Source organism: Zea mays, chromosome 10 (assembly GCF_902167145.1).
Source record: "Zea mays cultivar B73 chromosome 10, Zm-B73-REFERENCE-NAM-5.0, whole genome shotgun sequence".
Taxonomy (NCBI): Eukaryota; Viridiplantae; Streptophyta; class Magnoliopsida; order Poales; family Poaceae; genus Zea; species Zea mays.
Window position 1 is genome coordinate 37,512,296 of NC_050105.1, and position 23,787 is coordinate 37,536,082.

General features: G+C 43.5%; 2 protein-coding genes across 2 annotated transcripts; one reads left to right on the forward strand and one right to left on the reverse strand.

Annotated features, from left to right (window-relative positions):
- Positions 1-3,402: 3,402 nt before the first annotated feature.
- LOC542467 (proline rich cell wall protein 1) lies at positions 3,403-4,940 on the reverse strand. The gene has a single exon (NM_001112022.2). The coding sequence runs from the start codon at positions 4,824-4,826 to the stop codon at positions 3,690-3,692; it is 1,137 nt and encodes a 378-aa protein (NP_001105492.1). The 5' UTR covers positions 4,827-4,940; the 3' UTR covers positions 3,403-3,689.
- A 17,823-nt stretch (positions 4,941-22,763) lies between these two features.
- Positions 22,764-23,177, forward strand: LOC103641016 (anthranilate synthase beta subunit 1, chloroplastic). The gene is made up of 2 exons (XM_020546124.2): positions 22,764-22,922; positions 23,061-23,177. Exons 1-2 carry the CDS (start codon positions 22,779-22,781, stop codon positions 23,160-23,162), a joined length of 246 nt encoding a protein of 81 aa, XP_020401713.2. The 5' UTR covers positions 22,764-22,778; the 3' UTR covers positions 23,163-23,177.
- The last annotated feature ends 610 nt before the right edge of the window (positions 23,178-23,787 follow it).

The following is a 23,787-nucleotide window of genomic DNA, read 5'->3' on the forward strand; positions in this document are numbered from 1 at the left end:
AAGGGGAGGTTTTGATCTTTAGTTTTCGGAAGAAGGTTGCTAAGAAAGGTTGGTTTATGTTTCTTTTGCCAATTTTTATTTATCCAAGATATATTTAGTTGTTAGAAAAAGATGGTTTATGTTTTTCTTTCCAATTTGTGTTCTTTTGTGTTTATGTTACTTTTTTACAGGTGATGATGGAGAGGAGTCCCTAGATGTATAACTTATCAAGGCTAGATCCATCATACATATCTGAGGTCCATAGGTTTATTATTGTTGCTACGAACCAATGCTGCAGAAGACATAGCACATATATTTCCATGCATGGACTACAAAAATGTAGTTGTATTTGACGACAAAGAACAAACCATATCTCATCTGGTATGTCGATGATTTATGAAGGATTACATTATTTGGACAAAGCATGGAGATGGTAGATCTCTGCCTTATACAATTGGAAACCCGGCAAACATCGACGACAGATTTTAGTTCATTCATGAGACACAACATCTTCCACAGAGCGGACATGTAGTGACAAATGTTACTGATCATGTGTAAACCCTAAAGATGTGATTTCTAAGACTTTAACCATTCAAGATATAATAATGGAATTATACAGTATGACCTAAGAACTTGATCTCCTTTAGCCAGAAATCACATTTAGAGAATTTGGCATACAAATGATGGTCTCGCAGACGCTAAAGCACGATGTGTAGGTGCATGGTGTGTTTGGCTTAATTCTTTGAGTATACCAAGATATCATCGATGAAAACCACCACAAACTTGTCCAACTCAAGAATGGATACTGAGTTCATAAAGTACATGAAATATGCTGGTGCATAGGTCAGTCCAAACATTATTGCCAGATACTCATAAAGCCCATATCTGGTTGAGAAAGTCGTCTTCGGGATTCACTTGTCTAGATCTTAATTTGATGATAGCCGGAGCGAAGGTCTATCATGGAAAACACTTTGGCTCCAACAAATTGTTCAAAAAGAACATTAATGCAAGGCAAAGGATACTTGTTCTTAATAGTTACCGCATTAAGAGGGCAGTAATCTATGTCGAGCCTTAGACTTTCATCCATCTTCTTCACGAACAAGGTTAGACATCCCCTAGGTAAAGTACTTGGGCGGATGAAATCTTTAACCAGCAATTCTTGCAATTGTTTCTTAAATTATGCTAGTTCGGTTGGTGGCATTCTGTAGGGTCTCTTAGAGATAGGTGTGGTACCTGGTTGCAATTCTATGCAAACTCTATGTCTCGGTTGGGTGGCATTCCAGGCAACTCATATGGGAAAACATCGACATATTCATAGACCATTGGAACTTTCTCCAAGTGTAGTTCTATCATGGAAAAAACACATGTCTGTGTACTCCCTTGACTAGGCAAGTACAAGGTGAGCTCTCCACAAGTTGGGAATTGGATTTCAATGGCACGGTTTGTGACATCTATCACGACGTTGTGCTGGGTCATCCAATTAGTCCACAAGATGGTGTCTACACTTTCCAAGACCAAAATCAAGAGGGTGGTTTTGATATATTTACTTCCAAGGTGGATAGGTACATAATGGTTTAGCTTATAGGTCGCAACCTTGTCCCTTGGCGTTGCTATCATATAGGCCCCTTGGTATGATAGAAAGGCAATTGGCATTTGCCACTGAATTTTGCGCTAATGAAACTATGCGATGCACCAGAGTCAAATAGAATTATTGTAGGCTGATTAAGGACTGAAAAAGTGTCGATCCTAACGAGTGCTCCTTGTGGCAGGTCCTCTAGAGTAGTGAAGTTCAACCTTCCCTGCTTGACTTGGACTCTCTGCTTCTGGCCCTTGCTCAGAGCTGCAATTGGTCCTGGTCTTAGTTGATTCTGAGGGCAATCTTTGGCATAATGGTCAGTGTTGTCGCAAGTGTAGCACTTGTTTCCATTTCATTGGCGATACTGTTGTGGTTGCTGTTGAGGCTGGTTGTTCCTTTAAGCGGGTGTTGGAGGGCAATTGGGTGCCTGCGGCTGCTAAGACGACCTTATCACCTGTAACGCCTGAATTTAGGGGCCAAATCTGAGTGTGAATCAAATGTGTGCTAGGATCAAGTCTCACACATATGGTGACTCATGGTACAAAAATGAATGTCACATCTTTACTATACAATAGGAGTTCTGTACAAAAAACTAAATGATTATATCATATGAAGACAACGATCCAGCAACCATAGTTGACTGGAAGACCACAGCCTAGATCTCTCATGAACTCACCATGGCATCCATCATGCACCTTATCTTGTGGTACCTGTCTTTGACCTGGGGGATGTGAGTATAGCAAAGGTGAGCTCACATACGTTCATCGCTCAACAAGTTGTGGGGAATAATGTGCATGAGCTCACTTACGCTGGGGGCTCATGTGAAGTGTAAGGCTTTCGATACCGCTTCCACGGTCTGGGCATGGCCCTGTGATGTCCCATCGTGCCGACGTGACTCGATAGTATTAGGTCGACTCTTCCTTTTTGTAGATGTGTTCGCTTGAGAGCCGACTGTCGTCTTGCTGGGTTGCTCGGCGGGCAGGTTGGTCGGTAGCCCTGCCACGCTGGGTTGCTCGGTGGACAGGTTGATCGGCAGTCCCGCCTCACTAGGTTGCTCGGCAGGCAGGTTGGTCGACAGTACCGTCTCGCTAGGTTGCTCGGCAGTATTTATTCGGCGAGCGGGCCGGCCGGTTTGACGGACCGTCACCGGTAGGCCTTTTGGACCTTCGCGCTGAGCTGCTTGGCAGGCGGGCCGATAAGTTAGTGGGCCGTCTTTGGGAGACCTTTGGGCCTTAGTTGGGTACCCTGTTCTCACGTAGCCGACATATATGAAAACAAAGCAAAATATGTGGCAAAGTGTTGATCTATCCAATTTGTAATCTCCGATTGCATTATTAGTGAAACCAAGCTGATCGATAGAAGAAAAATGAGCATCATCTTGAACCACCACGGATATTTCTATCCCGGCCCGCATTTGTGTTGAATCAATGTTTCTAAACGTTGAGAATAAGTGTATGGGTCATGTTTTGAATGTGAAAAGTCAAATTCATAGACTAGTGACACTGACTTTATGAAAATGTAGCACAGAGAGAGAAAAGAAAGGACTGCAGTGGGTCCATGCTCTTTATGGATCACACGTTTCTTTTTGTTTCTTTTTCACATGTTTGCTTTTGTGTACTAGAAGAAGGATATTTGTATTTAATCAAATGTGGCGTACTGCAACAGTGAGAGGACCCAGCCAGCTGCCGGCAAAACAGCTAACATACATAACAACGAATATATAGCAAAATTTCACGAGTGCATAGATGCATATAAAATCAACATACTAAACTATGAATGGCACGTTTCATTTGTTCCTTTTTTTACCCTTTTTGCTTTTGTGCACAATAATAAGGCCGAATGAATTATGTATTTAATCATCTTTTGTGTATTAAAACAATGGTTTCTGTTAGTTAGCTGCTCGAAACAGCGAACATATATACATAACAACCAACATATAACAAAAACCCACTGAGTGCATAAATGCGTGTATACACGGAACAAGCTAAACTGCACTAAGATCATATAATAGCATAACATACAAAAAATGACAAAGAAAAGATAGGATAGATACAACAAGTAGCAGCACCTACAAAAGCACGCTGCAACATGGCATTTTATTTAAACACTACAATAATTGTTAATAGCCACTTCCTCAGTTGATAGCTGCTGGTGGGATGTGTGGAGGGTCAGGCTTTGGTTTGGGCTCGGGCTTAGGTTCTGGCTGTGGTTTTGGTTCGGGCTTAGGTTCTGGTTTTGGTTGGGGCTCTGGTTTTGGTTCGGGTTTAGGCTCTGGTTTTGGATCAGGCTTAGGCTCTGGCTTTGGTTGTGGCTCCGGTTCTGGTTTCGGTTTTGGTTCAGGTTTAGGCTCTGGCTTTGGTTCTGGTTCTGGTCTTGGTTCGGGTTTAGGCTCAGGCTTTGGCTCTGGTTTTGGTTCGGGCTTAGGCTCTGGCTTTGGCTCTGGTTTTGGTTCTGGCTTAGGCTCTGGCTTTGGTTGTGGCTCTGGCTTTGGATCTGGTTTCGGTTTCGGCTCAGGCTTTGGCTCTGGCTTAGGTTCTGGCCTTGGTTCGGGTTTAGGCTCAGGCTTTGGCTCTGGTTTTGGTTCGGGCTTAGGCTCTGGCTTTGGCTCTGGTTTTGGTTCTGGTTTAGGCTCAGGCTTTGGTTGTGGCTCTGGCTTTGGTTCTGGTTTCGGCTCAGGCTTAGGCTCTGGCTTAGGTTGGGGCTCTGGCTTTGGCTCCGGTTTCGGTTCGGGTTTAGGCTCTGGCTTAGGCTCTGGTTTTGGTTGTGGCTCTGGCTTTGGCTCTGGTTTCGGTTTGGGTTTAGGCTCTGGCTTTGGCTCAGGTTTATGCTCTGGCTTAGGCTCTGGTTTTGGTTCAGGTTTTGGCTTTGGTTTTATTTTAGGTTCGGGCTTAGGCTCTGGCTTAGGTTCGGGCTTAGGTTCAGGCTTCGGTGTAGGCAATGGCTCTGGTTTGGATTTTGGTTGAGGCTTGGGCATTGGTTGAGGTTCAGGGTTGGGCTTTGGTTGAGGTTCAGGCTTTGGCTCTGGATGTGGCATAGGTTTCGGTTTAGGTTCTGGCTGGGGCAGTGGCTGCATATGGGGCTCCGGCTTAGTTTTAGGTTGTGGCTCCGGCTGGGGCATCTCAGCGGCAGCACGTCCATGCTTGCGCGCGAAACGCGCGCCGTGGCCAAGCCCGAAGCCGGCAGCAGCCGCTTCGTCGAAGGCGGTGGCAGCGGCCACTCCTGCCAGAAGCACGGCGAGGAGAAAGCAAGAGAGGCGACGCGTCGCCGCCATTCCTGCTGCTCCTGCAAGTTATTAGCCTGCTAACTCTGCGGTGTGTCTTCCTCTCTCTTGCTCTAGAACTGTTGGATCGTAGTAATCTCTCTGCTGTGTTGTGTGTGTGTGGATGACGGGGGTGTGGCCATGGGTAGGATTTATAGCGTGGCCGAGCCAACCAGCTTTGGACGCGTGGATGGCTGTCTGTCTTGCTGCTTACAGGTTTGGCCTCGGCCGTATCACCGGGTTGGTAGCAGCTAATTAAGCCCGTGTTATTGTTATTCAACGAATAGCAGTAGCACGTAACTTTCACTTTTACTTTCTCACGGATTCGCGTCCATCTCTTCTCTTGTTCCAACATATATAATGTAGATACACGCTGCTGTCCTGCGACTAGGGATGAAAACGGTCGGAAACGGTATTTATTCGGTAATCAGTTTTTTTGTCGTTTTTCTTTTATTGTGATATATAATATATAATACAAATTTGTATTCTTGTTTTTAACATCCAGCTTGTTAAGATTCATAAAAGGTAAACCTCAAATTCATCCTATATTTTCTCAAATAATAGATATAAACTTCGGTATGGATTCGGAAACAAATTCGGTAATTTTTTCAACTTTTTGTGTTGTAGGGAGCAAATAATACATAAAACAATTTATGTAATATTTTATTCATATTTGTACTAATGTGCTTGATAACATAAGAAAAGATCAACATCAAATTTTATACATATCTATTTTAAAATATTAAATTTGTTCTAACAGTTCGGATTACCACTTTCATCCCTACCTGCGAGTCAGCACACCCGACTGGTACGTTTGCTAGCCTCTGATGAGACACGGGGACACGGGTAGGTATTTATTAGCTTCTCTTTGACGACACACGCTGCTGCTGATGACCATATATATGAAGGATTCATCTCTTCTCTCATCCAGGCGGGCCATGCATTCAGTTATTATCTGTGTACGTACATCGTCGTTTGATATTCCTGGTTGCTTTGACAGCCAGAGCAAAGATATTTTGTGCTGATATATCTAGCTAGCTAGATGACCAGGGCTAGCCAATAGCCATTGTCATCTGTCGCTGCATGCGCGTGGTCCTGGAGTTCACATCGTCATCCTAGAGCTTGTCCTATGGCGAGCTTGGTGTGCGATGCGTAGCTGGCATCATATGCATACATGGTTGGCGGGCATTCAGCTGGGAGAGGACAGACGACACTGTGACACAGGATCGATGATATTCGTTACTCGACATTTGATCTGTAGCTACAATATCTGTTTTGGCCAAACGCGACCCAATCAGCACCCTGCACCTTTGGTTCCCAGAGCATGCGGCTTCAAAGTAAGCCCTGGCCTCCTCTGTCATGAGTGGTCTCTACAAAAGAATCTTCACATATATTTTTTTTGGCAGTACTACCATACTTACATAGGCAGCGCCGTTAACACAGTAGTCGCATCTACAAACATATCTTTGGAGGTAGATCAGTCAAGTAGGGCCTCTACAAATGATATTGCGTGTAAGAGCATTAATTTTCAACAGTGGCTTAAATTTGTGCCATATATTGAAATATATAGGACATAACTCATAAAAAATAGTTCCAACAATGTCTTATTTTATAATTTTTTTATAAAAAAATAGGACACATAATAGAGTGACTCAAATATACTATACCTCGTATTATTTAGTGCCCTATCCTTAATTTCTACATTACCATCAACTTTCTTTCCTAATAATATAATTTGCTTCCTAAATACATGCTTCAGGGCTTAACTCTTCGAGTTCAATTTGTTTTTAGTACTCTAAACACTCTAAATGATATAGTATTTTAGTTTTTGGGGCACTATTTTGAGACACTTTGTTAGAGATGCTCTAACTAATAGCCCCCATCATATCCTCGTCAGGAATTATATATGGTAACCAAAGGAGGAAGGGAGATATTTTATTATCTACCAAAAATTACCAATCTAAGAGGACTCTGATTTTGATTCCTTTGATATAGTTGGAATTAAAAGGTAAGTATATGTTAATCAACGACTTCTAAACTTTATTAGTAGAATAGTGTGTAATTCTTTTTTTTCTCTCTTTCATGATGGTTGAGACATTATGGGCGGATTTATATCAAATATTTGTAGATGATAGGGTAAATAAATAAGGAGAACAAGATTATCAAATAATTTAGAAATTGTCTTTATTTTAATGTTGTATTAAAATATTATTAGAGTGAGATTGTTGGGGTGTGTCGTAGTCCTTAAACTAATAAATTTCATTTATCTTCGAACTTATTTCAGAATATCAAAGTAACCTTTCGTTGGGAAGTAAGTGAACCTTCGCGGTCGAGACTTAAACAAAGCACCAAGGATTAATTGAAGCGAGCAACCAGGCGACGAAGGAAGATTTAAGCGGTGTGCTCAACACGTTTCATGAAGGAAAATATGACAGTACCCTCGACATCCTATGTAAATTGTATGTATAAGGCTTGGGGCGTAAATGTAATTTTATATGCAGTTGTATGTCTCATAGTTTCTATAAATAGGGGTACAATGCCCATGCTCATGGTATCTCCTTTGGAAGGTTCATGTGTTCTTATGCTCTTAGATGACTCTGCATTTGAAGCTATAAGGCGGTAACATTTTTAGACATCCTTTGAACATTTCATCATTCCGAAGGTACGCATAAAGATATTTCTGGTCAGAAGAGAAAGAATAAAGGATCAAGCTTATGGTGTATAATTCATTTACATTTATGCTTTAGATTGTTACACACATTTGCATCTGCTTTGATCTTCTCTCAATCTCTCTCTTCTTTATGAATAGATTAAAAGGGGAGGGACCTTATTACCTTACTTTTGTTGCCTTGATTTCGTTTCATACAGGAATCTGAACAAGTTATCAATAGAGACTAGTTTCCATCTATATCCAGATATCTAGAACTAGGAATTTGGATTTTTTTTATTTTCAACATTTATAATACTTTTAATTTAGTATGAGAGATTAACTTTACATTCATGAATTAGATTATGAGAAATATTATATTATGCTAATTGTCTTATGTATAGTCATTTATTTCAATTGGACAAAGTAGAAAATACCAGTTTATTAGTCCACTGGTTTATTAACTAAGGTTGTTTAATTTAATCTCTTATAATGAGAATATGTAGTGTGTGTGTGTGTATAATGATAATAAAATAATGAAAAAAGAACAACATTATCCATAATTTCAAATAAGATTCTTCATTCTCATATTTAATTTTTATTATATACAAATTATATTTTTTAGGTTATTGAATGTTGTATCTAACTTAGTCTTTTATTTTATTTCTCATTGATAATTGTAGGAAAAGATGGATATATAGACTTATTTATAGTTTATGAATTATGTAACTTGTATTTCCTTAATTATATATTTCGATATATTTGTATTTTAATATAATGGCGTATTCTATACCAACTAAAAACTTGTAAAAGAAAATCTGATATGATATTGAGCTAACTGTATAGTAAAATAGTGTGATAAGATAAATTCTGACGATGGTCAATAGCAGTGGCGAATCTAACCGAGAATAATATTGGACTTAACAGCATCAACTTTGTTATATGATATAATTTTTTTAAATTTTAATTGTATTTTACTAAAGGATTTACAAATTTTATCGGGTCGGCTGATCCGACAAAGCACCCTAAATTTGCCGTTGGTCAATAGTAAAGTTAATACTATGGTTTATGTCCTGACGTGACAACTGATATAGCCTATATCGGCCAAAGTAAGATGGCTACAGCCGGTCCGCCGTATAAACGTCGTAGTAGATTAGAACTCCGACTTTCTGCGTGACCGACACGGCAGTGTCGACATCTTGCTTTGCCTGCCGGTGGAGCCTGGTGTGGTAAATCAGTCGTTCAGACCTTCTGTGTAAAGAGTTGTATCAAGACCTTTAATTAGTTGAATACCCTTGCAGGCATAGCGTGCGGGGTTGAAAAATGGTTTGCTCCTTTTCATAATTCTTCACATGTATACTCATCTCAAAGTTTATCTACAAATTCACAGTTTTAAAACTCATCTCAAACTTTATCTACAAACTCACAGTTTTATCACTTTAAGTTAAAAAGGGACACGTACGTCGCTGCCTATAGCTAATCTGTAGGTTCAGCAGTGTATGGCTGTGCGAGCACAGTCGTGGAAGAACGGTGGTGGCGACCCGACCGTGTTCAGGCGTCAGGCTCAGCAGCTAGCTGACGCCGTGGCGGGGTCGGAGGCGTACGGTACGGCTATCCGGAGCTGTGCATTCATCCCTTGTTCCAACGGCGATGTCCTTTCCTTCTTGGATGTTTCCTCATCCTCCTGCCACCGACCCGACATTGTTGACACTGACATCCCAACCACATGCCCGTGCCTGTGCTAACATGAATCCACAACTCAACGGTACCAATCTCTGGTACCAAGCGATCCCATGTCATTATGAGACACTGTTGTGCATTTGCTCTAATGTCGTTCATTAATTATGCGCATTTTTTTTGTTTTTGAAATACATATAAACAACACAGTCTTTTACTCGAGTAAATAGGAGCAAGAATGCAGGACAAGTAGTAGCTACATCAACCTAAGCGCTACTTTGTGAACCTCAAATTCCCTTCAGGATTGGAAAGAATTGGGGTGGAAATGAACTAATTTCCTATCCAATCGCCTTCAATCCCGAAGAAGGTTAGTTTGAGTTTCCAAACTAGCCCTAACCCATAAGAAAATTCTTCAAAGAAGTCGAGTCACTTTGATGAAAAAGGACCAGTCTCTAGGGTGCGCCATTGCAGTAGCCTTTACAAATGGATCCATAGATGATAGAGGTGTTGACGCCTTTTCGGAGCGCCAAATACTCACGAAGAACCGGCGGCGGTGCTCTCTGGTCAGGCGCGGACGATCCGCGGCCTGGGGCCGGACGGTCCGCGACCTGGCGCAGGGGCTAGGTTTTCCTGCCTGACGTCCGGACGGTCCGCGCCCTGGGGCCGGACGGTCCGCGCGTGTGCAGGGGCGGCGGAAGATCGCCGGCGGCGCCTGGATCTCGCTCCCGGGAGGGACCCCGTCGGGGAGGAGAGATCCTAGGGGTTGTCTAGGCTTGAGCCGGCCGACCTAGACTCCTCTAATCGACATAGAGTCGAGGAGAGGCGGAGAATTTGGGGATCGAGAGGCTAGACTAGAACTACTCCTAATTGTACTGGAAATAAATGCGAATAGAAGTTGTATTGATTCGATTGATTGATTACAAATCGGCCGTAGACCTCTCTTTTTATAGAGGAGGGGGGCTGGACCCTTTACACGACTGGATTCCGAGCTAATTCCACAAATCTAGCCAACAAACATAGCACAAAACTCGGAACCCTAAACTGCTCTGCGCATGCGCGGACCGTCCGGCCCACAGGCGCGGACTGTCCGGACCGCGGACCGTCCGGCCTCAGGGCCGGACCGTCCGCTCGCTCAATTTGAGGCTCAACATATGCCCCCTGCCTTTTGGTGGAGCTGAGCAAACCAAAAGCAACTAACTCGATGTGATTACATCGGTTCTCTTAGGCATCTTGCCACATACTAGGATGGTACTGTTTGAGGAAACGCCCATTCAAAGCCTTAGGCAAGTCCTTGCCTTGTAATGTTTGTAGTAAATAGGTGTTGCCAGACATCACCTGTTTTACTTTATAAGGACCTTCCCAGCTTGGTGACCATTTCTCGAACTTCCGGTCTTTATTCCTTAGAGGCAGAATGGTCTTCCACACCAGTTCCCTACTTGAAATGATTTTGCTTTGACCTTCTTGTTGTAGGCCCTGGCTACCATGATCTTGTCCTTTTCTATTGCTCCCAAAGCTATCATCCTCTTGTCGGTCACCTCATCAATATTATTAATCATTGAATCATAATAATCAGTAGCAGTTAGATCATTTTGTCTGGTGAACCTGACAGCATTCAAACTTATTTCCACAGGCAACACTGCTTCCTGCCCATAGACAAGCTCAAAAGGAGATACTTTAGTAGCCCTATGTTTAGATATCCTATGAGCCCATAAAGCTTCAGACAAAATCTTATGCCAATGTTTAGGATTATCAGATATTTTCTTTTTTATCAAATTAATCAATGTCCTATTGCTAGACTCGGCCTGACCATTGGCTTGAGCATAATATGGAGATGAATTAAGCAGCTTAATTTTGTATAATTCAGCAAATTCACGTACCTCCTTTGACATAAAAGAAGTACCTTGATCTGTAGTTAAGGTCTGGGGAATGCCGAATCTATGAATAATATGCTCAGTTATAAACTCGATTACCTCCTTGTGTGTCATGTTCTTTAGAGCAACGGCTTCAGTCCATTTGGTGAAGTAGTCAGTGGCAACTAACACAAATCGATGCCCCTTTGATGATGAAGGATGAATTTCTCCAATAAAGTCTAATCCTCATCCTCTGAACGGCCAAGGCTTAATAATAGGATGTAATTCGGCTGCAGGGACCAACTGTAGGTCGCCGAATTTTTGACACACTTGGCAACCCTTGTAGTACTTGAAACAATCAGCTATCATACTAGGCCAATAAAAACCGGACCTTCGCAACAACCACTTCATCTTTGGAGCTGATTGATGAGTACCACAAATCCCTTCATGTACTTCGGCCATGGCTAATATAGCATCATCTGGGCCCAAGCACTTAAGCAGGATGTCATTGACTGTTCGGCGATAAAGTTCGTCACTCATCAAAACATACTTGAAAGTTGTTCGCCGAATATTCTTATCTGTTTTGATATTGGGATTTCGTAAATAATTAAGTATAGGTGTCCTCCAATCTCTTGCATCGGCTTCATTGTCAGCCGAATCGATTAAGAGAACATTTTTGGTAACCCCGGACGGTCCGGCGCCATCATGCGGACGGTCCGCGACCTGGGAATTTGGCTCTGCACTGGTTATCAGATTTTCAGTTTTGTGAAACTTCCTTCTCTTTATCCGATAACCTGATGCATCTTGTGCCAAATCGTTAGCTCTATGATTCTCAACTCTAGAGATATGCCGAATACTGAATTCGTCAAAAGAATGAATTATGCTCCAACATTTCTCAAGGTAACTATTTAGAGTACCATCAAAACATTAATATTCTTCTAACACTTGTTGGACAACCAGCTGAGAATCACCAAATACCTTCACATGTTTTACTCCCATACCATTTAAAAGTTCTAAGCCGAATAGGAGGGCCTCATATTCAGCTTGATTATTAGTGCAATAAGTTTTCAATCGGCTAGAGAAGTCAAAGGAGACATTACTTGGTGAAACAAGCACAATGCCAATTCCTTGCCCTTCATTGCAAACCGATCCATCAAAATATAAAGTCCAAGGAGTAATAGTGAGGTATGACATGTCTAGTTCATGAATATCATTAACCCGATGTTCTACAATGAAATCCGCTATGACTTGGCCTTTCATAGATTTCAATGGTTCATAGGCCAAGTCATATTCTATGAGTGCATAAGCCCACTTACCAATTCTACCACTCATAATTGGGTTATGCAACATGTATTTGATCACATCGGCTTGACCAGAAACAGTGCAATGACTAGACAGTAAATAACATCTACATTTGGTGCATGCAAAAAACAAGCATAAGCATAACTTTTCAATAAAAGTGTACCTTGTTTCAGCATCCACCAACCTTCGGCTTAGATATGTCACCACATGCTCCTTCCCCTCAGTTTCTTGTGTCAGAATAGCCCCAATGACCTTATCCTCAGCTGCAATGTATAATCGGAATGGTACTCCTGCTCGTGGTGCTTTTAATACGGGGGCCGAAGATAAGTATTTTTTTATAAGATCAAATGCTTCTTGTTGTTCTGCCCCCCAAGCGAATTCGGCATCATTCTTAAGCCGAAGAATAGGGGTGAACGCATCAATCTTCCTGGCTAGGTTAGAAATAAACCTTCGTAAATAATTCACCTTGCCGAGAAACCTCTGTACCTCGACCTTACAGGTCGGAGGTCCCACATTGCGAATAGACTTGATTCGGTCAGGGTCTATCTCTATACCATGTTCATGTATGACAAATCCTAAAAACTTACCAGCCGACACTCCAAAAGCACATTTACGTGGGTTCATTTTCAAACCATACTGACGCATTTTATCAAAGGCTTTGCGCAAATCAGCTATATGAGAACTAAACTCAGCCGATTTGACTACAATATCATCAATGTAAACTTCCACAGTGTTTCCTAACAATTCATGGAAGATCAAATTCATAGCCCTCTGATAAGTAGCACCAGCATTTTTCAAACCAAATGTCATGACAACCCACTCAAATAAACCAATGAAGCCTGGACATATAAAGGTCGTTTTAGACGCATCTTCTTCGGCCATGAAAATCTGATTATATCCGGCATTACCATCAAGGAAGCTAATAATTCTATTTCCTGATGCATTATTGATTAATGTGTCGGCTATGGGCATGGGATATTCGTCTTTAGGAGTTGCTCTATTTAAATTGCGAAAATCAATGCATACTCTAAGTTTACCTGACTCCTTCTTCTCCACCGGCACAATATTGGAGATCCACTCTGTAAGGTCTGATAAAATCAGCTTCTAGCAGCCGGTGGATTTTGTCCTTGATGCGTGGGAGAAGATCTGGACGAAATGTTCTAGCTCTTTGCTTAAAAGGTCTGAAACCAGATTTAATAGGCAGCCGATGCTCTACGATCTCTCGGCTTAATCCAGGCATCTCAGTATAATTCCAAGCAAAGCAATCTGAATATTCCTTTAATAGACCGATCATCTCATCTCTAGGATCGGTCTCCAGGGTATTGTTTACAAAAGTCGGCCTTGGAGTTTTACCATCTCCTATGTCAATCTCCTCCAAAGGATCGGCCGATGTAAACCCCTGTCCTAGTTTATCAAGATCTCTGAATTCCTCTATCATGTTCCCCACAGAGGAATTAGAAGATCTTTGTGCGACGGTGGACTCTCCGGTCTCGGGGACCGGATCATCCGTAATACTGTCCTTTTGCTGTGATATATGTTCGGTCTTAAAGTCTGAACCCTTTTGTGAAAGACCAGACCATCCGGCCTTGGAGGCCGAACTGTCCGTGACCAGAGACTTATGAACTTTGTGTGTATTTATCATTTAAACTTTATTTAGGATTTAGCCGATTCTCCATCGGCTCTAGCATTACAGGAATAAAACCTTTCTTATCTATACTAATGAATTGATAATCAGAAAAATCTACTCCTGTGAGACATGTAGCAGTCTCATAAGTCCAGAGTACAGGGGCATCGGCCACAGCGATGCAGGCCGATACATCAGCATGTACTTGTTCTATATCATCGCCTACCCATTGTATCAGCATCTGATGTAATGTAGAAGGTATACATTGATTGGCGTGAATCCAATCTCTGCCTAGGATTAAACTGTAATTTCCTTCTACATCAGCGACGAAGAATGCAGCAGCAAGGGTCTTAGTCCCGATGGTTAATTCAACGGACGTGACTCCCCTGGCTTTGATCGAACTATCAGTTCCAACACCGCTGAGGGTCATGTTGGTCTTGACAAGTTCGTCATCTTGTTTACCTAATTTTCTGTATAATGAATAAGGCATTAGATTTACAGCCGCCCCTCCATCTACCAACATCCTAGCAATCGGTATCCCATCAATGTGGCCGCGCACGAAGAGCGGCTTTAAATGGTTTACCGATTCCTTTGGTTTAGTAAAGGCGGCTTCTTTAGGACCAAAATCAAACTGGGCAACAACAGGTTCATCGTTGCCGATAATAGTACAATCGGCAGAACATGTAATAATATTTACATCCATACCTGGGCGTTCTGGAGAAGCCTCGTAGTCGACCAGGTCTTCTCCCAGCAGGTCGTCCTCCTCCATTGATGTTGTCGTGTCGTTGGAGGCCTCCTGGTGAACGGCAGACGGTCCGCGCGCGGAGGCCGGACGGTCCGCGCCTGGTGCAGGTTGTCCAGACGCTTCCTGGTGAAAGCCGGACGGTCCGTGCGCAGGGGCCGGACAGTCCGCGCCTGGTGCAGATTGTCCAGACGCTTCCTGGTGAGGGACGGACGGTCCACGCGTAGAGGCCGGACGGTCCGCGCCTGGTGCAGGTTGACTTTCTATTTCCGTGGCCGTTTGTTTTTTCTCGACGGCCTTTGGTTTCTCGACGGCCTTTGGTCTCCATTTCTTTTGCGGTGGCGGGTATAGTGGATGTGTGTCATTGAATATCTTTTCTGCCTCTTTCTCCTGACTCTCCTTCACTCTTAGGCGCTGTAATTTTCTCTTTTGGGATCGTGTCAATCCCACCGGGCACCATCGAGGTATGGAGTATTTTGGATCGGCTGTTTTGACGATAGTCGTATCCTTTTTGGTTGTGTTGGCTGATTCACCAAAAATCATTGGCCCTTTATTGTCCCCCTGTATGACAACATCTGCAGTGCCTATTTTGATGATGTCTTTTTTCGTTGTTCTTTGAGTTGCTACAGGCATATGCCCCCCTGCCGGATTGGTCGGCCTAGGAGGCCGAGTAGTCCGGCAATCTTGTTGGGCCTGTGCCTGGTGACCAGATTCAGCAGCGCTCAATCGGTCTTGCACTGGCGGCACCAACCTATCAAAAACGGATGTTTGGGGTGCCCCCCAGGCGGGGTACTGTGGCATCCCAAATGGATATGTTGGCATACCCCACATTTGATTTGGGACATATGGTGGAGGTAAGTATGTGTATGGATATGGCATAGATGGATAAGGGGGTGGAGGGGTCCATGTCGGTATGTTAGGTCTCAATTGTACAATATGACCTTTCATTTCTTCCGATTGGTGAGGTGATCCAATCGGCCTGACCTGACGTTGCTCATGAATGGGTGAGCGGGGTCGCTTTGGTGGCCGGTCACTGGGGCCGGCCTTCTTTTTCACGTATTTAGACAACAATTGATCGAAAGTTGGGCCAGGCTTGATCAGCCGACCAGCTGCTTTAAATGTATTTGTTTTCCACGTACCTATCTCGGGTCGTCGTGGTTTGAAGGTACGTGGTTGCTGCGGGTCCTGAGCACGGCCGGACCGTCCGCTGGAGTTCGCCGGACCGTCCGGAGAAGCGTCAGACAGTCCGCGTCTGGATGGCGGACCGTCCGCGATGCGCATAATGGGTTCTTGTGCCTGTCTCCCTGTCTGTGTTTGCCCCCCAGTGCCAGAGGCTGTGATGGTCACCTTCAAGGTCTCCCCTCCATCAGGAGTCTTCTCGGCCACCACTTTTCTGCAAGAAGTTTTATGATTCCCACCGGCCTCTCTTGCATCGCCGATGACTATTTCTTTGCCTTTGCCTTCATCGGCTGTGTTTGGCCGAGTCAGGACTTTCTTGCCCTCAAAGTCGATCATGTTCATTGGAAAGGGCTCCGTGTCCACCTGCATTTCCTGAAATTTCAATCGTCCTTCGTTAATGGCCGATTGAATCTGTCGACGGAATACATTACAATCATTAGTGGCATGAGAAAATGAGTTATGCCACTTGCAATATGCACGAAGTTTTAGCTCGTCGGCGGATGGAACAGTGTGATTTATTTTAATGTTGCCATTTTTGAGTAATTCATCAAATATTCTATCACACTTACCAACATTAAATGTAAACTTAACCTCCTCTTGCCGTTTCTTTTGAACCGGCTGTAAGGAGGCACAAACCGAAGATTTGGCCTGCTTTGGCCAAACCATTTCAGCAGCATACACCTCTGCTGATTCGTCTTCTGAGCTAGTTTGGTCGCATTCTACTACATGTACGTTGTGACGAATTGTTTTAGTAGTTTCTTTGCTTCGGCTTTCACAAGCCAAAGCTCTCTAGTGTAATTGTGCTAGTGTAAAGAATTGGATGCCTTCTAATCTTTCTTTTAAATAATATCGTAGACCATTAAAGGCTAATCCTACTAGCTGTTTTTCTGCTAAATGAATTTGAAAGCATCGGTTTCTTGTATCTCGGAATCTCCGGATGTAATCATTAACCGATTCATCTTTTGTCTGTCGCAATGACACTAAATCTACCAAATCCAACTCATAGTCACCGGAGAAAAAATGATCATGAAATTTTTGTTCTAGATCCCCCCATGATGAAATGGAATTAGGAGGTAAAGTGGCATACCATGCAAACGCGGTTCCTGTTAAAGATAATGAAAATAAGCGCACGCGAAATGCCTCTGTGTCGGCCAATTCTCCCAATTGTGCTAAGAACTGGCCTATATGTTCACGCGTGTTTTTCCCTTGGTCACCCGAAAATTTTGCGAATTCGGGTATTCTAGTTCCCTGTGGGTATGGGTGGTGATCAAATCGGCTGTCATAAGGTTTCCGATATGATTGCCCCCCAGGAACCATGCTTACTCCGAGCTTATCTCGGAACGCCCTGGCTATTTCTTCCCTCACTATATCAATGGCAGCCGGTGCAAGACCACCGGCTCTCTGGTCAAACATAGGTGGGGTTGGTTGCATGTTGGTATGTTGTCGTTCCCCCCATTGGTTTGAGCTACGTGGTGCATTGCCACTTGCCCTATATGGTTCGTATGTTTGATCGTTCCTTTCCGGCCTTCTATGTGGGGCTAGAAAGTTTTCCTGGGTTCTAGATCTCAAATTAATAGGTTGATGCATTGTATAGTGCGATGGGAAGTGTTGCTGGGACGGGTGAGGATTCAGGTAGCAATCCTCCTCAAAAAGGTCATGCGCGGACTGTCCGGACATTGGCCCGGACCGTCCGTGATTATGTGCGGACCGTCCGTCGTTGTACGCGGATGGTCCGACTGGGTAGTTTAGATTCTGTGTCGTGTGTGGTGGTTCGGGCGCATATCTAGGTAACTCATTAAAAATACGCCCGACTGTTGTTGGCCTGGACGGTACGCGCTAACGTGCGGACGGTCTGGGCATGTGCAGATCGGCTGATTTGCTGCCGATTTCCGGTTGTTCAGGGTATGTGTCCATCGGCATCCCATAAAGGGGTTGTAACTGGTCGTGACAACCTGTAGCCGATGTGTTACGCGTGTTACCTCCTAACTCAACCTCGTGTGAAGGAAAATTTGCGATGTTAGATTTATCGAATGCACGTACTAGTCTCTTAACATCGCTTTGCATACCCCCTATGAAGTTCTGCATTTGTTCACGCAGCTCTTCCACATAATTTCTAAGAGATTGTAGCTCGTTGGTATTACTTACATTGGGGATATCTGGCATGGGTTGGAGCGAAGCCGGATCCGTCGCCCGATGTCGGACGACCTTGTTGTTCCTGTCCACTTTGAAGTTGGCCAAGAATTTTGCTTTCGCCTCCTGGATCATCCGCTCCTTGTGCTCCTCAAACTGGAGCTGCTCGTCAGCCGGCAAGGTTTCCCAAGTCGGCTCTATGATGTTGCTTGGAGAAATATCAGAGCTCTCCCTTGAACCGGCCATTGAGGGCCGATTTGATGAGCCTAGATGTGTTGTCCCCAGCGGAGTCGCCAAAAAGTATGTTGACGCCTTTTCGGAGCGCCAAATACTCAAGAAGAACCGGCGGCGGTGCTCTCTGGTCAGGCACGGACGGTCCGCGGCCTGGGGCCGGACGGTCCGCGACCTGGCGCAGGGGCTAGGTTTTCCTGCCTGACGTCCGGACGGTCCGCTCGTGTGCAGGGGCGGCGGAAGATCGCCGGCGGCGCCTGGATCTCGCTCCCGGGAGGGACCCCGTCGGGGAGGAGAGATCCTAGGGGTTGTCTAGGCTCGGGCCGGCCGACCTAGACTCCTCTAATCGACGTAGAGTCGAGGAGAGGCGGAGAATTTGGGGATCGAGAGGCTAAACTAGAACTAGACTAGAACTACTCCTAATTGTACTGGAAATAAATGCGAATAGAAGTTGTATTGATTCGATTGATTGATTACAAATCGGCCGTAGACCTCTCTTTTTATAGAGGAGGGGGGCTGGACCCTTTACACGACTGGATTCCGAGCTAATTCCGCAAATCTAGCCATCAAACATAGCACAAAACTCGGAACCCTAAACTGCTCTGCGCATGCGCGGACCGTCCGGCCCATAGGCGCGGACTGTTCGGACCGCGGACCGTCCGGCCTCAGGGCCGGACCGTCCGCTCGCTCAATTTGAGGCTCAACAAGAGGTAACTGAAGGAAGAAGATACATTAGGATAGCTATATACAATATTGTCACCCTTTCATGGCCGACAAAAGCATACCTCAACCACAACAGTGTATTTGGCCAAGCAAAAAACTGTATACAATATTGTTTACAAATTAGAGTTTAAAATATAAGATAAGTTAGGATAGCTGTTGAAGATAGCCTTAATTAATTTTTGTCACCCTTTCATGGCCGATGAAAATTCCACATTTGGACAACAAAAATTAGGTAAATTTTTAAAGCTCGGATGGATGTCCATGAAAATTAGCTAGTTTTTATCATTTTAATATGTAAGAGCCAAATATCTACGAAAATTAGATAATATCGATAAAAAAATATCTAATTTTAGCGGGTGAAAGCTAATTTCCGTCAACCTTTTGTCCACAGAAATTAGATAGATTCATGTTGTGTGTTTCTGAAAATGGTCCTTACGTTGATAGACGAATTTTCTAAGAGGTCTGTCTCCTTCGATAAACTTTCGAAAACGGTCCTTTATTTATTGTGTGTCTAGTAAAATGATTTTCCTACCTCAAAACATCTTAGCATATTTTAGTACATACGAAGAATTTATATTTGTGTCTTAATAAAATTAGTCCGTCACAAAAATTAGTTACGTTTTAGAAGTGCAGTAGACGGCGTTGGTCTCGTCGACCGTCACGTGAAACAATTATGCCTTAATGTCATATACTATAAGCGCGTGAAATTTAGTCAAGGCTTGTTCCCTTCTCGTGTCCAAATTAATTATATGTCGGCTTCTTTCTTTGAATGCATGCCTTGATAACAAGGAACTGTGCCGAAGATTCACTCTTACACCTGTATGGGCCAGCGGCTGTCTCGTTTGGCAACGACCGAGGAAGCAAGCAACGTTGTTATAAAGTGTTTGATTTGAGGAATAAATTAGTTCATCATCTATCGTTTTTTAATTTTTTTGTTTGGTTGTATAATAGAATGAGTTGATCTATCATCATCATAGTCCTTATAGATAACATAAGAAAGAATACGGTCATCCCATCAAATTTAATGAATGGACTCATGATTCTCTAACCGAACACCCCTTAATTCCTTGATCTCTCCGACGCTTCTATCTATACTACTCTATTAAGAATCTAATATGGACGTCTGGTACTACCACGACTTTATCCTCTGCGCTGACACTCTGGACCTGTACCACGCACCCCGACTCGAGCACTCAAACCCACGCCCTATCCTCTAAATATTTGGAGCTAACCACAAGATCACATGTACCTTAATATTTAGAAATAAACAATAATTATATTTAATAAATACCTCAATACCTATTTATATGATATATAACCGTCGTAGTAAAACGGGTAACTCGTTAGTAGAAATTAAAGAGTCGTCACAGTTGGCTCTACTCTTTCACCACACAAAAGCATATGCATGGAATAGTAACCACCGGTTGTGTCACCAATTTCTTTGCCTTGGACTGGTCCTTTGATCTCCAGCACATATATGATGATATGGGACGACCATTATTGGCTTGTGGCGCCTGCATGTTGCGTGCCACGCTACTAGAGGTATCTTTGGTTCGCTGTCTAACTTGTCATATTTTTCCAAACTTTTCTGTTTAAAGTTAGTTTTTCAATTCGGACGACTAACCCTAGATAAATTGTGGCACAGTTAGCTACGAACCAAACGTCCCTTAGATTATGCTATGCGGCCTTGTCGCTAGATAGCGCTGCTCCAATGCTGATTATATTCCGTTATCAAACTGAGCCAAAGCTATAGCTCCATGAGGTGTAGTTGATGAGGCATTGGGGCCGAAACGTGGATACACTAGCACCGTACGAGGCTATCGGGTACGACGATGACAAGAAACAACAGAAACAAGCCCTGCAAAAGCAACATCTTTGTGATATATGCCACCCACTCTCCCTAGATCTCATCGAAAGCTTTACGGAGTGAGATGTTATTTGCGTAGGGACAACAATTTTAATTCGCAAATCCAAAAGCCGACGGGTATCAAGATACGGGTGAAGGCGGGTGCAACCTATACCCGATCCGAAGTTTTGAGGGTGTGAGTTTCTATTTCAACTCGTGGTTGACTTGCGCTCGACCTAAAATTTAGTTCATTTTTTATTTTGCCCAAAATTAATTAGTTAGCTAAAATATGCTAGTGACTAATAGCTGAACTATTAGTTACTCTTTGGATGTCTTTAGCTAATATTAACAGCTAACTATTAGTTCTAGCATTCAAACACCCTCTAGAAATGGTATTAGTACCGGTTGTGACTGTCCGAACCTTACAGAAAGTGTTAGTATTAATTCGTGGTCTCAACCAAACATAAGTAGCGTTTGGTGGTTGCAACCATACTAATGTTCTAACATTAGTATTGGTTGGTGTTTCTTTTTCTAGCGTCATGGATGAAAATGAGCTCTATTTATATGGATATTCTTGGGACGAGTTTCATTTTTTTTGAAGACATTCTTTTAAAGATTTCTCGTGTCCAATAGTGGAGAATGGTTAGCAAGTTAATCCTTTTATATTGTAGTACTAGGTGTGTACCCGTGCGTTGCAACGGAAGTACGCTAAGATGAGCATAGACACATATCTGAGCTTGGGGTTTGGAGAAAGTTTGCTCGGAAGCCAAATATGTTAAGACCTGAGCATGTGTTACCCTTGTGCCCCATCAACACACTGTTCCGCGCTTGTTGGGTTTGGAGAAAAAAGTCTTGTTAATTTGCATGCCTCATGTCTTGGTAGCAGTATCAGATTCCTTCAACCGTGGTCAAACCAACTGAAAGATTACAGAACAGTGGGAAAACGAACTCACTATAAGTCGAGACCTTTTTGTTCTACACTTGTCCTTTACATGAGAAACATATATATTATCTTATCATCGGCTGCTCTTACCACAGCATGCTATCTAGAGTTCCAAACAACAACTCCAATAATAATTTCAAATCCAATAACAACAACCAGTGTAATAAGATATCTCAGAACATTTTCAAATTTTGATATAGCTGCTTTGTATTTTTTCCAATACCTAATAGAAAAAATACCGTTATACTTTGTTTCAACTAATATCAGTTTGTTGATGTAATTAAATACTTTCATATGTGTTCTTTAGGTGAACCACAAGATTCGGGAATATCATTGCAGACTATTCTTGAATTAGGCCCAACCATCCTAATAGAAAAAAATACCGTTATACTTTGTTTCAACTAATATCAGTTTGTTGATGTAATCAAATACTTTCATATGTGTTCTTTAGGTGAACCACAAGATTCGGGAATATCATTGCAGACTATTCTTGAATTAGGCCCAACCATCCCAATTTTTGGAGTTTGCATGGGTCTGCAGTGCATTGGAGAGGCATTTGGAGGTAACATTTATATTCATACCAGGTCGCTAGTTTTTTTTAATGGCCTTTGCTTTTGTCCCTCAGACATTTATGACATGAATATGCAGGAAAGATTATCCGTGCTCCTTCTAGAGTGATGCATGGGAAAAGCTCTCCAGTTTATTACGATGAGGAATTAGGAAAGGCATTGTTCAATGGCTTGTCAAAGTATGGTTTAATTCCTTTAGCTCTGCTTTCAAGAAAACAAATATTCAGTATGATTTAATTTCTCAACCGTTGAATCATCTGAATGTTGTTTTGTTTGGTACCTCTTATTTCTGCTTTTTTAGTACGAGAAGTTCCTAACCTCTTAGTATTTATTTAAAGAAATATTTCCTTACATGAGTTATTGAAGGAGATGGTAACATATACCATTATTCACTTATAAGACCTCTGTCAGAATTCAATGTCAGTTACATAATTCAGTTTATGGTACGTACTCCTGAGTAAAGCCTTCCGAGTTGACGCCGCCTTGGCACCCTTTGCTTCCATGGACAACCCTTTTACTGCCGTGAGGTACCACAACTTGGTCATTGAGCAAGAAACCTTCCCACATGATGCTTTGGAGGCTACTGCATGGACTGAAGATGGACTTATCATGGCTGCTCGCCACAAGAAGTACAAACACATCCAGGTACCTCTGTTTCCCAATGTTTTGTACCACCCCGTTCCCATTGGATGCCTACGCTAGCGTTCTGAGCCACTGCCAAGGATGTTCTCCTGGGAGTTCTGGACCTGTATTATAGTGGCTGCTAACTGTAGCTGTTTTCAGGGTGTCCAATTCCACCCGGAGAGCATCATCACCCCTGAAGGCAAGAAAATCGTCCTCAACTTCGTCAGATTCATTGAGGAACTGGAGAAGCAGCGTTCATAGGGGAGGTAGACGCGACAGGTGGTTTCATTTCATAGATCAGACGGATGCAGAGACAAGGCGCTTAAAGCTGCGCCAAGTTCCGGGGCTGGCAGTTGAAGCATAGCTAGGAAACAGCTATTCCCTCTCTTAATTCGTGTTCGTGGTGACATAATCTGTGTGCGGACCGAATTTAGAATAAAGTCCAGGCGTCTGTCTGATCAAATAAGCACCGGTGTTACCACTATTTGGTCAGATAGGTAGATTGAGTCCTGCTACAGCTAGAGAGCTAGCTCGCTTCTCCCCCTCCGCCGCATTCGCCTTCCATTTCACCTCGCTGCGGTTTACCTCTCCCTTTCTCTCACCTTCCTCGCCCACCTCCATCGCCTCGTCCTTAAGCAAACGACGCGGCGAGCGACCCGCGACCCTAACCCAAGACAGAGAGACCAGCAGCTGGGTCGACCGCACGCACGCGCACCCACTCAACGGCGCAATGGCGGGGCGCCCCCTCACCTCTCGCTCGTCATCGGCGGCCGACTGGGATGCGTGAGATCGCGGCGCCGGATGGGGAAGGACGCCGGCGAGACGCAGTAGCCCGCGGACGGGGCGGGCGGAGGCACAAGAGGAAGCAGGGGCGACCGCTTCTGCT

Bases quoted from the DNA above. Each gene is read 5' to 3' on its own strand.
- LOC542467 (NM_001112022.2), bottom strand. From the start codon at position 4,826: ATGGCGGCGACGCGTCGCCTCTCTTGCTTTCTCCTCGCCGTGCTTCTG.
- LOC103641016 (XM_020546124.2), top strand. From the start codon at position 22,779: ATGGACAACCCTTTTACTGCCGTGAGGTACCACAACTTGGTCATTGAG. The intron at 22,923-23,060 runs GTACCTCTGTTT...AGCTGTTTTCAG, and splicing joins AGAAGTACAAACACATCCAG to GGTGTCCAATTCCACCCGGA.